The 13,579-nt window shown below is 45.8% G+C and overlaps 1 protein-coding gene across 2 annotated transcripts in view; it reads left to right on the forward strand.

The window, feature by feature from the left end:
* Window positions 1-12,503, forward strand: part of VPS53 (VPS53 subunit of GARP complex) — a 128,570-nt gene extending 116,067 nt beyond the window's left edge. Inside the window, exons 20-22 of one of the 2 annotated variants that reach the window (XM_054573284.1) lie at window positions 7,119-7,256; window positions 9,091-9,195; window positions 9,704-12,503. In XM_054573284.1, the coding sequence (XP_054429259.1) occupies window positions 7,119-7,256; window positions 9,091-9,195; window positions 9,704-9,874 (414 nt within the window). In that variant the 3' untranslated portion in view covers window positions 9,875-12,503. Of the gene's footprint in view, window positions 1-6,378; window positions 6,475-7,118; window positions 7,257-9,090; window positions 9,196-9,703 lie in introns of those variants that run through there. The other variant, XM_054573285.1, reaches the window with a different exon arrangement.
* The last annotated feature ends 1,076 nt before the right edge of the window (window positions 12,504-13,579 follow it).

A 13,579-nucleotide genomic window follows, 5' to 3' on the forward strand; every position in this document is an offset into this window, starting at 1 on the left:
TGGTACAATGTCTGGCACAGGGTAAGCCCTCGACAAATGCCAGCTCTTACTAATGTAAGCTTCCTCAGACCAGGGACATGACTTTGCTTCTGCTTTCATTTCCCATCCCCCTGCATAGTAGCACCTAGCCAACATTTGCTGCTGGCTGTCTGGCTGGCTGACCAGCTTTAACCAGGGTCAAAAACATGTATTGTCTCAGAAAACGTCCTGGGAGGTTGCATGGACTCAGACGCTGGCTGTCTCTGTAGCATCTCAGTCTTTTGAAATTCTTGACTCCTGCGTGTCGTAAGCATAGAAGTAATTCTCTCCATTAGAAACAGCAGCCTAATGCCCCAACACGTTATCTCCAGTTTCATCAGCACATGTTCACTGGGAAATGATCCTCTTCACCTCACTGTTATGTGTGGTCAGAGGAGATGCAGCGTGATTATGATCTGTGTATCGGAAGAAGCTTCAGCATTCTCAGTTACAAGGTTTCTGTCTCTAGACATGATGAAGCCACTGCACACAGAGTGGACTCATTGGGAACATGTTTTCAGGAGGGTGCAGCTTTGCCTAGGCCTCCTAGCTGATTTAGTGTCCGATGACCACGGTATTTTTATATTGTCACGTAAATCCAATATCCTATCTATTTTCCCCAGATTTTTCTCTTCTTTAAAAAAATGTTAAAATAATCAGCCCAGGTTCAAAGCCCATATCTTCAGAAAAATATCATTTTAGGCAGATTTACCCCTGCTTTGAGATGTGAATGAGAAAACCATCTGTGAAAGTGGAGTTTTACTTTCTCAGACCCCAGGCAGAGAGGAGTGGGTGAGGGAGAGCATGGATCTCAACAGGCCCAGCCTGGGGAGCGCATGGTGGGAACCAAAGGGCAGCGTGGCCCTTGAGGGAGTCCCATGGGGAAAGTTCAGGTTTAGCTGGGCCCATGCTTGCGCTGCCTGTGTGGGCTTACACACCTGGGTCGGCATGTAGCTGGAGGTGGGACCACTCAGGCAGCAGAAGCACAGGAATCAAGAAGTAACAAGGGTGTTCGCAGGCTGAACTAAATTGTGCCTCAAGTCTTGTAGTGGCTGTAATCCAAGCTTTAATAAAAATCGTGAAATGCAAAACTAAGATTTAGCCTAATCTCAGCTGCCTCTGCTTTGCCACAGAGGTACTAGATCCTAAATTTAGATTCTACGTTAATACTTGCGCTGAAAATAGGGAAGGAGATATTTTCCTGATATTTATTCTCTTCCTGATTACTGCATAGAGTGAATTACTTATCTTAGGCCCTAGAGTCCTCTTGAGCAATTGCAAGGGCACGTGGAACTGAACCATACTGGTATTTGTAATGCTTCTGGCTAGTTTGTGATTTTCAGAGTATCTTGTGGGATTTGCAAGGTCATTCATTAATCTTATGGCCATGGTATCTATGACAGAGAGCACAGCAGAAATGGAATCCATTTGTACAAACTCGCCATATAGGAAGCAGCACAGTGTGGTGTAGGGAAAAGAACTCTGAGACTTGAGGTCCAATCCCCCTCTGCTGTTAATGGTCCCTTTGATCAAAGCAGTTGCTTCTCTGTTCTGGGCTCAGTTTTTTTGTGTTTAGATAAGAACACTGAACCAGACACTCTAAGAACCTCACATAAGAGGAGTCATACATTATCTGTTCTATTGTGTCTGGCTTATTTTACTTAGCATGTCTTCAGGGTTTCTCCATGTTGTAACATGTTTTAGAATTTTCTTCCTTTTTAAGGCTAAATAATGTTCCATTCTGTGTATATACCACATTTTGACCATATTACCTTTTATAGTCACAGAATTTAAAACCATATGAAAAAACATATGTTTAGAGCAAATGTTAGATGTTTTTAAAAGCCCAAACACCAAGGAAAGGGTAAGAGAATCAGGTGATGTATACATTATGGCAGTTGGAAAAATGAGGCAGTACGATGGTTATTCTCAGGTGCAGTTCTTCTCAATAAATCTCAGTGTGGCAGAGTGTTTTGAAACTCTCCCTTTAAAAACAAAACAAAACAAACAAAACATGGATTAATAAAATTTAATTCCCATATATGATAGATTTTTTAAAATCTTAGCAAACTTAGGGACTCAAGGGAAATTGTTAAATGTGATAAACAGTATATCAAAAATTTGTGAGAGGGTATGGGTTACATAGGTAAATTCATTTGTTAAGATTGTAAAGTTAAGAATTGTACATTTCAATGTATGTAAACTTTACCTCAAAAGAATTAAGCAAGGTATAGGGAATGATTAGAAGAGGGTTTCTCAACCTTTGCACTGTTGACATTTTTGAGCCAGAAAACCCTTTGCAGCGGGGGCTGCCCTGTGCATTACAGGGTATTTAGCAGCATCCGTTTCCACTACTCACCAGTTGCCAGCAACACCCTCCCCATTCAAACAACCAAAAATGTCTCTCCAGACATTGCCCCATATCCTTTGGGGGTTTGGAGGGTGGACCAAATCGCCCCCAGCTAGGAGCCACAGGATCAGTCTGAGCTGAACATGCAAGAGAAGAGCGGCCGAACGCCTTTGGTGGCCACAGCTGAGTGGTGGGGGCATAGGGTTCATTGTACTATTGTGTTTACTTGATATGTGTTTGAAACTCTCCATAATAACAAGATTTAAAAAAATAATAATAGTGGCCCACTCATGTAATCCAAAATAAAATTTTATTTTAGAGTTGACACAGAAGTTCCATACTTTTGTGGTTAAACTAGCTTCCTTCTAGATCTTCTGATTGCAGAACTTATTTTCAGAAAAGGTAAACCCTCTCCCTCCTTTTTACGTGCGCGTGTGCTTCTGCCCAGATACTAGAGCCTCTCCCCCTTGCACAACACTTTGCTCTTTGTAAAGAGGTTTTTGAATCTCTGATCTACAGACCACTTACATTTCTCTGTCTGATGAAGCTGTGGCCCATCTTGATTTCCATGAGACTGTCCTTTCCCCTCAGAGCTCAAAGCCTCTTCTATGTCTCCATCAAGAGTCCTCCCTTTGTGCCACGCAGAGCCAGGGGACAGGCACGGCCATGCTCTAGGTGCCTTTACATCCATCAGCAGGGCCATCAGGGACCTGGAGACGGGAGGGCTGAACAAGCTAGTGAAATACTAAGTGAATCAGTTAATGAAACAAATTACAAGTATCATGGTTAATGGTCAAATGTAGGAAGATTTTTCTCTTAAAGATTTTTAAAATTTTTTACTTATTGATTTGAGAGAGAGAGAGGAAGATAGGGAGGAGAGTGCGAAGCATCGATTTTGTTGTTGTTGTTGTTCCACTTACTGATGCATTCATTGGCTGATTTTTATATGTGCCCTGACCAGGGGTCGAACCCACAACCTTGTCATATTGGTCAATGTTCTAACTCACTGAGCTACCCAGTCAGGGGGGAAGACTTTTCTCTCGACATTAGGAATGAAACAGGATATCTGCTATCACCATTTCTGTCCCACATTGCCCTTAAGTGCCAGTCAGTACTCTAAGGCAAAAAATAAAACGTTTTTAAGGAAATAAAATGTATACAGATCAGAAAGGAAGAAACAACACTGTTCCCTTCCAGTCAGTGCTCTGCCTTCCTTCCCAGTGAAGGCGACCACTCCTCTGCCCTCTGTTGCTGAAAGAGAACAGGAAGAGGGACAAGGCCTGGCCCCACCTTGGTCTGTCCTTTGGTCATATCTTGAACTGTCTGCTCCATGCCACCTTATTGAAGAAATTCACAGCACATATAGGGTTCTTTACCTTCTAGGGGTGTACCTCTGTCTTACCTACTCAAGGTTGTCACCACAACCGACAGCCACGGTGTCCCCCCAAGAACAGGGGGAGCTTTAAGAAATCAACCCCTCAAAGCTGCCCATTGCCGGGCAGTGCTGACCTTTCCCAAGAACAGCAGGCTGGCTGGCCCTGTATCGCAGTAGCTCTTCGACAACATGAGCCACGCCACTCCAAAGATTCTCTCTGAGGCTCCAACAAATTTGGCTGATGGCCCCCTCTTGCCCAGTGCTTTTGCCTAAGGACGTAAACTCTTAGCTATTTTCAAAGAGGGAAGCCAGCAGATTTTCATAATCAGCGGGGCCTTTCACCTTCGCTTCCTAATGACAGCTGCTAAGTCTGTCAGACTAGATCCTGCCTTTTGTGACTACATTGCTTTTTATAAAACCTAAGACTGAGGTTTCTACCTCTTCAGCTGTCTGGTGTGGACAGAATTTTATTGACTGGCCAAGGATCGAAAATGGTCATGTCACAAGATACAGTAGACAGTGGAAAATCATGTCAGGTTCATTCAAATCTCTTCCTGTCACTTAAGTCTATACAATTATTTATGCATATACTATATCTCTGGGAAGTAGGAAGTATAGAAAAAAAGAGTAACTATCCCCATATGTTTTAAAATATAGTCATTGATTTTCTTTCCTACCAACAAATAATAGTAAGACATGACTTTGATTTTGACAAGACTCTGAAAATTTGCTACCTGGAAGATAAAGTTGAATCCTCACCAGGACTCATATGGCATACTTTAAAAAAGAAGAAGAGGAAGATGAAGAAAGAAATCTTTCCAGTTAATAAAAGTGGAGAAAATAATGTCAAGCATACCAGCTCACCACTTAGTCTAATCTTAACATGCTCCCACATTTGCTTTAAATCTTTTTTATATAAAGTAAATCATTACAGTTACTGCTGAAGCCCCCGGGGGACCCTATCCTGCCATTCCCCTCCCTCCATGCCCAGAGGTAACTACTATACTGATTTTGATTTTTATCATTCCCATATGTGTTTTGATATGTTCAAATGATTTGTTTTGATATGTTACAAATGATTCACAAATGATATGTAATTTTGTTTTACATATTTTTGAACTTTATAAAAATGACACTATACATATCATTTCCCCATATGCTTTTTGTTGCCCAACATAATGTGTTTTGAGATTTATCCATGTCGATCTATGTTGTTTGAGTTCATTCAATTTAACTTCAGTATCATATTGCATTGCATTTGTTTATCCATTCTACCGTTGATGAACATTTAGGTTGTTTCCAGTCTTTTGCTTTTACAAACAGTGAATGCAGGAAATATTTTTAACATTGGCAAGAATTTCTCTAAAGTTTCTAAGTATGAACGCTGTGTTGTGTGTTATGCACATCTTCAAGTGTGTGTGCGTGTGTGTGTGTGTGTATGAATTTACTAAGAGCTTTTAATTTATATTCTCACCATAAGTATGAATTTCATTATACCATATCCATGCCAACACTTAATATTATCAACATTTTTGCTTTTGTCTATCTGATAAGTATGAAATGATATATAATCATGGTTTTAATTAGCATTTATTGGATTTCTAGTAAGATTAACCATCATTTCACATGCCTGGTGAGCGCCTAAATTTCTGTTTTTGTGAATTGCCTATTCGATTTTGCCCCACTATTTTTGTTACTATTGCTATTGAGTTTGCATGTCTTTTACAGATTTGTCAAAATCTGTATGTGTTCTGAATATTATTCCTTTGCCAACATTGCAGATATTCTTCCTGGTTTGTGCCTTTTTCCTTTGTTTATATGTCTTTTGATTAGACTTATTTTAAAATAGATTTTTCAGTCCTTCCTGTTTTTCACATTCTTCTCTACCCATAAGTAACAAAAATAACAGCTATTCTTTAAGTTTTTATATCTAGTAGTTGACCTGCCTGTCATTTAGCACATGCGCTCTTTAGACGCACACACAGGGACCTCTGAGGGAGAGCAGTGATCATTTCTGGGGGGAGGCGGCGGGGAGGTGCTGATGCTGAGCTCTCTATAGGGCCACTGCAACTTACACTCATCTCTCTGCTTGGCTGGGTACCTTTCTCTGTGAGCCAGGGCCTTTTCAAAAAAGAAATATTAGGAAAGTAAGAATTTTCATCTCTGGATACCTAGAAAAATCCAAATGCCCTAGCACTTGCCTGGTCTACAGTTGAATGACCTCCAGAGTTCAGGCCACTGACCACATTACTTGCTGCATGAAATTACTCTTTCCTTAGTGTAGCTTCCTCACCATTTTTTAAATTGAGTCTTTATTATTATTATTATTATTATTATGATGTATCAGATGGGAGCAGTAAATACCTACAGGCCAGAGTCCTTTAAAGACTAAAGGAGATAAAACATTCTTAACACCACTCCTGGCAATTGATGGACAATCAGGAAAGTTGATATCCTTTCAAATAATTCACATTGAAGAGACAATGACAAAAAGTGGGTAAAGGGGAAAAAATAGAGACAACTGTACTAGAATAAACATGATTTATAAATTTAAAAAAAAGACAATGACAAGAAAAGGCAGATTGTGCTAAGAGACTAATGTTAAATTTGGTTTAATTTCCTACATCTTCACTAGCATTTAGAGAAATTCACAATACAGCACTACTGAGTACTCTTTTTGCCTGTTGAACATACAAGATTTTTTTGAGTTTTCGGTGCCAGTGAGGCTGCAGTCTGCACTTCTGGCAGGTGTCAGTGGGCACGTTCCATTTGGAAAGCAGTCCGAGGTATGTGTCAATGACCTGAAAAGTGTCCTTATCCCTTGATGTGTCCCAAAGACTCTGCCTAAGAAAATACCATTGATAGACCTGGGATTGTATGTATATTATATGTATAAAGCTATTCAGCATTCATTATTTATAATAATAAAAATCTAGAAACAAGTTATAGGAGAATGGTTAAATATGTGTACTCTACTGTGCAGCCATTACAAATCATGATATTTTCAAAGACTGCCAAGATGGAAAAATAGAATTCAAAAGTTTCATATGTTGGGTGGAACAGGTCATTAAACTATGTACAGTATAATTCTAGGGGGTTTTTTTATACACACACACACACAGACTGGTAGGAATTATACCACATTTACTATGGCTTCTTATTTTTTCCTGGGTCATGGGAATTATAACTAATGTTTATATTAGTTATTTTCCAAGTTTTATTAGTTGTTTTCCAAGTTATATTAGTTATTTTCCAAGTTTCCTCCAGTGAGAATGGATTACATTTGAAACCAGGAAAATGTTACTAACCCACATGGGTATACTAGGCACTGTGTCCGTAGGAAGTGGCCAGTCACGCTCTGCTTTGCTCCCACAGCTGCTGCTGGACACCCATTCCCTGAAGATGGTCCTGCTCGATCTGCCCTCCATTGGCTCACAGGTGGTGAGGAAAGCACCCGCCAGTTACACGAAGATTGTGGTGAAAGGCATGACCCGGGCGGAGATGATCCTCAAGGTGGGGCTCCTGTCTTCGCCGGGGTTTCTGCTCAAGGGGGCTGGTTGCCTGGTTGCTTATTCCCAGGAGAACCAGTTTCGAAAGCACAGGCGACGGCCTGTGCCTACCATTCCCTAAGGACTGTCCACATTCTCCGGTGGCACTAGATTTTGGCCTCATCAGACATTGTTGAGAATCAGTGGACAGTTCTTTGGGGGTCAGTAAATCTTCCTGACAAATGAATTTTTCATTGTAGTAAGATTCTCTTGTAATAAGATTTGGCCAAAATTGGAAGTTCGGTGGGGCTGTTTCTGGGAATCGGTGTCTGGGTCAGGGGTCCCTTTGCTTCTCGGCAGGTATGGACAGCCCCGCTGTCGGTTCCTCCCTTCCACAGAGGCCTCTGGGGCTTTCCCAGCTCTGCAGCTTCACAGGAACTCCAGATAGATGTTTCAGTAACGGGCTCTAATCAGCGAATGGGTTTTCTAAAGCCCCATTTAACAAAATGTTGCATGTGGGGTGATGTTGCAAATGTCTGAAGCGTTAAGCACCTGCATCTGACGCTCACCTGTGCTTGTTGAGAAGCCAGGGGCCTGTCTGGGAGAAGGGAGGAATAGAGGGCAAACCGAACGATTGTGAAAGCTCTTAAAAATCCAGGGCCCGCAGGCTCTTCGGGTCTGTCTCCCAAACAGAATGACCCTGATGGTAGCAGAGGAAACAGTAGCCGTGGGACCTGAGACGGGTGGGACCGGGTGAGGGTCCCACACAGACCTTGAGCTCATGGCCTGAGGAAGCCGGAAGCAGCCTGGCCATCAGCTTCCTCTGCAGCTGGTTTCCTCACCAGGGAGGAGAGCGGAGTTCGGGGATTATCTGCACAGAATTTCTTTTTTTATTTTTTAACTTTTCACAAATAACTTACATTTTCTCCATGGTTCCTAAGTATAATAAAATATTTCCCTTAGTGAATTTGTACCTTAGGTACAAATATTTATGAAATAATTAACACCAGTTTTCCAAGATGAGCGTGATAGCAAACACGTGCTCAAACCATCTTGCTGTTATTCCCAGACAGAAAAATAATCTTGAGTATACTTGACTTGCTCAGAAAGTCATTAAAGTTTCGTGTTTATTTAAAAAATGTGACTTCATCTTTGTCTCATGACTTTTGTACTTTGAAATGGGAGAATGACGTTTAGACATTTCTGCAGTTTCTGAGCGAACTTGCCACTCTGAGTTACATGCTCAGGGATTCAAAACAAAACCAGCCTGCTGGGGGGAGAGAATCAGACACCGCATTCCCAGAGCAAACGGAAATGAGTGCAAGGGGTCTGACTCCATTACTTTCCCTCTGCTTCTCTGCTACTTGGATGTAGTTAAATGAAGTTCCAGATTTCAAGTCTTGAAAAGAGTGAGGCAGCTTTGCGGTTTTTGTTTTTGACAAAAAGTCTACTTAAATCGGTGCCTTTTGCTGCCCAGTCCTCAGGAACAATGAAATGTCAAGGCACAAGGCGCAGGTACCACAAAACCACGAGATGTCTCCAACAGGAGACCCTCTTACACAGTTTCAGATGGTCCTGATATTTTAAAATTCACCTGGGACCCCACCTCGGCCCTCAGAATTAGAATCTTTAGAGGAGGGACTTAGGAATCTGCACTTAAAGACCCATCCAGGTGACGTTTATGATTCAGCAGATTTAGGAAACATGGCTCCAACTGACTTGAGATGAAGCAGGCCATCGGGCCCTTTCTGCACTTGAGATTGCTGCTGCTGAAGGCCGCCCTGGAGAGTCTGCCCCGAGGTCGGCCCTCCGGTCGGGAGCTTTCCCTGAGAGCCTGCTCTTGTCTCTGTCCCCTGTAGGTAGTGATGGCCCCTCACGAACCCTCGGTGGTGTTTGTTGACAACTACATCAAACTCCTCTCGGACTGCAACACAGACACCTTCCAGAAGATACTGGACATGAAGGTTAGTTCAGGGTCCTGTTTTGTCCCCAAGCACAGCCTTCTCGCACTCAGCGGTTCCTAGCTGGGGGTGGGATACAGGCCCCTGGGGAACTTTCTGGAAGTGCATGTGCCCACCCCGCATGTGCTGCAGACTTCATGCAGAGGAGCCCTTTGAGAAGGCTCCCGGGCATGTGGGCTCCCTGACTGCCTCCACGCGCATGAGAGCCACTGCTCAGAGGAAGGAAGGGAATGGAGAGTAGTACTTTTCCCACCCTGTTTACCTGTCCTTTCTTCCCTCTCTTCCTCTTCTTTCTCTCCTGCCCTTTTACCTGTTTTTCTTCCTCCGCTTCTCCCCCAGGCTATTGCCCAGGGCCGGTAACCACCCTTGGAGAAAGTGTTAATCCTCAGCCCAGAGTAACCATGCTGTTGCAGGGCCTCAGCTAAGGGCATACCTACCTGATGCTGCCCTTGCCCCTCAGGCCTTCCTGCGGCCAGGCTTCACTTCCTGCTCCTTTCTCTTCCCTCCCCAGGGGCTGAAGAGGAGTGAGCAGAGCAGCATGCTGGAACTCTTCCGCCAGCGGCTCCCCGCGCCGCCCTCGGGGCCTGAAGGCTCCAGCTCACTGTCCCTCTTGACTCCGACACCAGAACAGGAATCATCCCGCATCCGCAAACTGGAGAAGCTAATTAAAAAGAGACTGTAGGAGCGCTGGCCAGCGACCCCCAGCGCCCGACTCCCTGGAAGCCCCCACCTCTCCTGTGCTTACCCCGACTCTCAGATTGTCGATCTTGAAACTTCCTGGGACACTTGGGTTGTTAACGTGCCTCTCCCACACCCTGTCTTCATTCCTGTCGTAATTGGAGAAGCCAAGTTAAGGGCCGGGTTACAAACAGGCAGCTCTGCTGGCCTCTGACTCCGGCAGCAGAGGCAGCACTGGGCGAGAGGGCCCCGCACACCACCGTTGCATGGCGCCGCTCTCAGCTGCTACCGTCGTCACTGACTCCGTGGCCTCCCCCTCTGCTGTCTCGCCCCCTGGCATGTGGCCCTCATCCCTGCCATGCGCCTGTCCAGGCAGCTTGGGTGACCACGCCCAGATCTTGCCTGTCCTCTGCCTGCCACTGTTGGAGGTTGGCTCTAAGGGCCCGAGTTAATGAAGGGGCAGGTACAGGTGCAGGAAATCGGTCCTTCTCTATGAGGGAGATGGAAGCCAGAACACTCTTCCGAGTGAATCCCAGTTTAGGTACCTATTTTGTTTCTGGTACTTTTCGACTCGGCCTCGTTATCCCTGTATTCTCATTTCTCATGAATCTCCAGTTTGCCCTGTATGTACATCCACAGGAAGATTTTTCTCTTGTGTCTCCCACGCAGGGCTGGGTGCTGGGGGCTCCCGGGCAAGGTGCAGGGACAGACCGGCATCTGCCTGGGAGAGAGGACTATAAACTTGGCACATGCACTGCGTGACGTAAGAAGGTTATTTCCTCCCTTTCTAGGGGAGGGGTTGCCTTCTGTGAAGGGAAACCAGGACATTTCCCTAGAAAAGGTTTTCTAGGCCTTCTGCTCAGATGAAGCTCTGGGACAGCCCAGGAAGCAGGTACCCTCTAAGACCCTCCCTACCCCTCCATCTTCAAATGCAAAGTACTTCTGCAGAATAGTCTGAAAACAACAGAGGAGGAGCGGTGCCCGAGTGACGTTACTTTATTACTAACGAAGAAGAAGCCAGCCCGTGGGTCCTCAGTAGCAGACTGCTGGCCGTGCGGACCACCTCGGAACCAGGCACAGCCCAGTGTGCACCCGGCCCGGCCCATCCAGCCTGTCCGCCGCGGGCCCTGGGCCAGGGCAGCTGTGGGGCGGGGGCGCTTGCTGCCCAGAGCCGCTTCCGTCCTCGTGCGGCGTCCTGCACCGGGACAACGGGTAACAGAGTTGCCCTGGGTCACCGGTTCCCTGGAAACCAAGCCTCCTATGGCTCTGGTGACCATGAGCCTCAGCATTTGTTCGGGAATTGTGAACAGTGTGGTGGCCAGGTAGGGCAAGAGCTAAGGAGGAAGCTGGGGGGTTTTACAGAGAACGCCTCAGGATAAAATTGGGATCTCAAGTAGCCCTCAGGATAGAGGAAGTGGCCTACAAATTCATAAAGCTTGTGACAGCGATACAGTGGGAAACCTGAAGGTTTGCAAATCTGACCAGAAACTGATTCTCTCTCCCCTTCCCGTCTTCCCACTGCAACCACCCCACACCGTCCGTCCCCTCCATCAGCTGCTCCCCGAGACGCGGCCCGCGGCCCGCCTGCATCCGGGGCCTCATTTCCTCCTCAGCCTGCAGCCAGTTCTTGCTAGTCCGTCTGACTCACGTACTGAGCGTCTAAGACTGGAGAACACTGAGAAGAAAGTAAGTGGCGTAAGAAAGAGGCGTAGCCTTTAGCTGAGCTCAGTTAGGAAAAGATGGCTGTTCCTATAGGGAAAGTGCGGGCAGCGTGGCAGGTGGGTTTCGCCGTGCCCGCGTCGCCCTGGTGAAGTTACAGGCCCTGCACCAATTCTTCCCGCTTGTGCAAGAAGGGGCGGTGGGCCTGTCTCCAGAGAGCACAGTCACTTCAGCCATCTGTCATCGACCTAGGAAGCCAGAACAGCCAGTGGGCTGGGGCACCTGGTTCTTGTCACCCTTGGTGTCTAGAGACCCACGCTTGTTTGGTTTGTTTGCAGGGAGTCATTTTCTGAATGTCTCCGTCATGGCAGGGAGACGTCAGGCCCCATTCTCCGCAGGTTGGCGGCCGCAGCCGGGAAGGTGCTCTCCTGGTTTATTGCGCTGTCAGTAACCTCCCAGGAGTTGGCGGGAGTAACGTGCTGAGTGTCTCAGTGAGGGGGTCTGAGCCCGCGTGAGCGCCCTGTGAGAGCGGAGGGAAGGCCCCCGAGTCACCTGGGGCTCCCGTCAAATACAGGTGCCCAAGATCCGCATTAGTGAGCCTGGGGGGTCCTGGCACATGGGTTGAGAAGTTCCATAGGTGATTATATAACACTCCTTGTTAAGAACCATTGCAATAGAAATTTGCTTTATTGAACGGTTCCTATAGCACATTTTCATAACTGTGTTTTTCTGGCCCTCTAAGCAAGTGAAAATACTGTACGATTGAACCTCTACCAACACGGTAAAGATTCTTTGCTGATAGCAGCTTTAGTTTTAAACTTGCATTGATAGTAGGGATGATGCCAGAAGATGTGCTGTCCTCATACTCATTAGTTTGAAATACTCAAATTCATTCCTGTTTGAAGAGCCAAGCCCCACAAGAAGGTTTATTTATTACTGTCACTTCGAAACAACATATGTAAAGGAGCAGACATTGATAAAAATGGTAGCTAACAACTCTGTTATTAAGCTAAACTTAGATATTGTTCATTCCTCCAAGTGTCTGTAGCCCCTTAACGAAAAGTTTGAAGTCACTTTATGTGGTAAAAATAAATGCTAGTAATTTACAATTGGTAACGAGTTCGCTGCTGCTCTTATTCTGGACTGACTTCCGGAGAGCTGGCTGAGAGGTGCCCAGGCTGGAGAAAGTTCTGTTTGGATCATCACGGGGAACCACAAAGGACAGGGTGTTTTGACCTCCAAATTCAGTTCTGGCATTGCAGTTAATGATCGCCGCTCCTCCCTCCCTCTCTTGAAGAACGAAGAACCGGTACTAGGACTGGCTCGCCACCCAGGCGAGGGTGCCTGGGTGGCTCCTCAGCACAGACCCACCAGGCCGAGCAGCCTGTCAGAGGCCAGTGCGGCGGGTGGGCGGGCAGGGCGGGTGGGCAGGTCCGAGGCCGCTGCCCAGTGCCAGGCATGGTGCACCAGCGAGGGGAAATGCCCAAAGCTCAGCTGGAAATGTCATTGCTCTCCCTAGGAAGAGAAATCTCCAAAATAACTAGCTTGCTTGAGGGTGAAAGCAAGTGTTTCACACTTCTGTCTACTCCAAGTGAGATTGCTAAAAATAAAATTATGAGAACTCTGCATCGGGCCACTTACACAATGCCTTGGAAACATGGGCACATGAAGAGCTGGCATGCACAAAGAGCGCTGTTGCATTTTATACAGTAAATAAAATTTCCAGTCTCATTCTAGTAGTTATCAGAACGGATAGCCTCCCGGACCCTCAAAGTTCTCCACAGCTCTGCACCTCGGGGAGGTATCAGTTTCCTTAAAGAGATTGCTTTTGCGTGTAAATAGCTTTCATTTTCCCCATCTGGAAGTAATTTCTTGGTGCATATTGGAGCATGAAATACTGTAGTTAATTAAAGCATTACTGGGTGTCATTTGCTAGGATGTATTTCCTCACTGTTGACAGAAAACAGAGTGGACCATATAGGAAAGAATTAGCAAGCCCATGAACCTCCAGCTCCCCTCTGGGCGTCTGCCCTTGTCCCCGGTGGCCCTG

Source organism: Pteronotus mesoamericanus, unplaced genomic scaffold (assembly GCF_021234165.1).
Source record: "Pteronotus mesoamericanus isolate MK-2021 breed Mesoamerican mustached bat unplaced genomic scaffold, CSHL_Meso_final contig_246, whole genome shotgun sequence".
Taxonomy (NCBI): domain Eukaryota; kingdom Metazoa; phylum Chordata; class Mammalia; order Chiroptera; family Mormoopidae; genus Pteronotus; species Pteronotus mesoamericanus.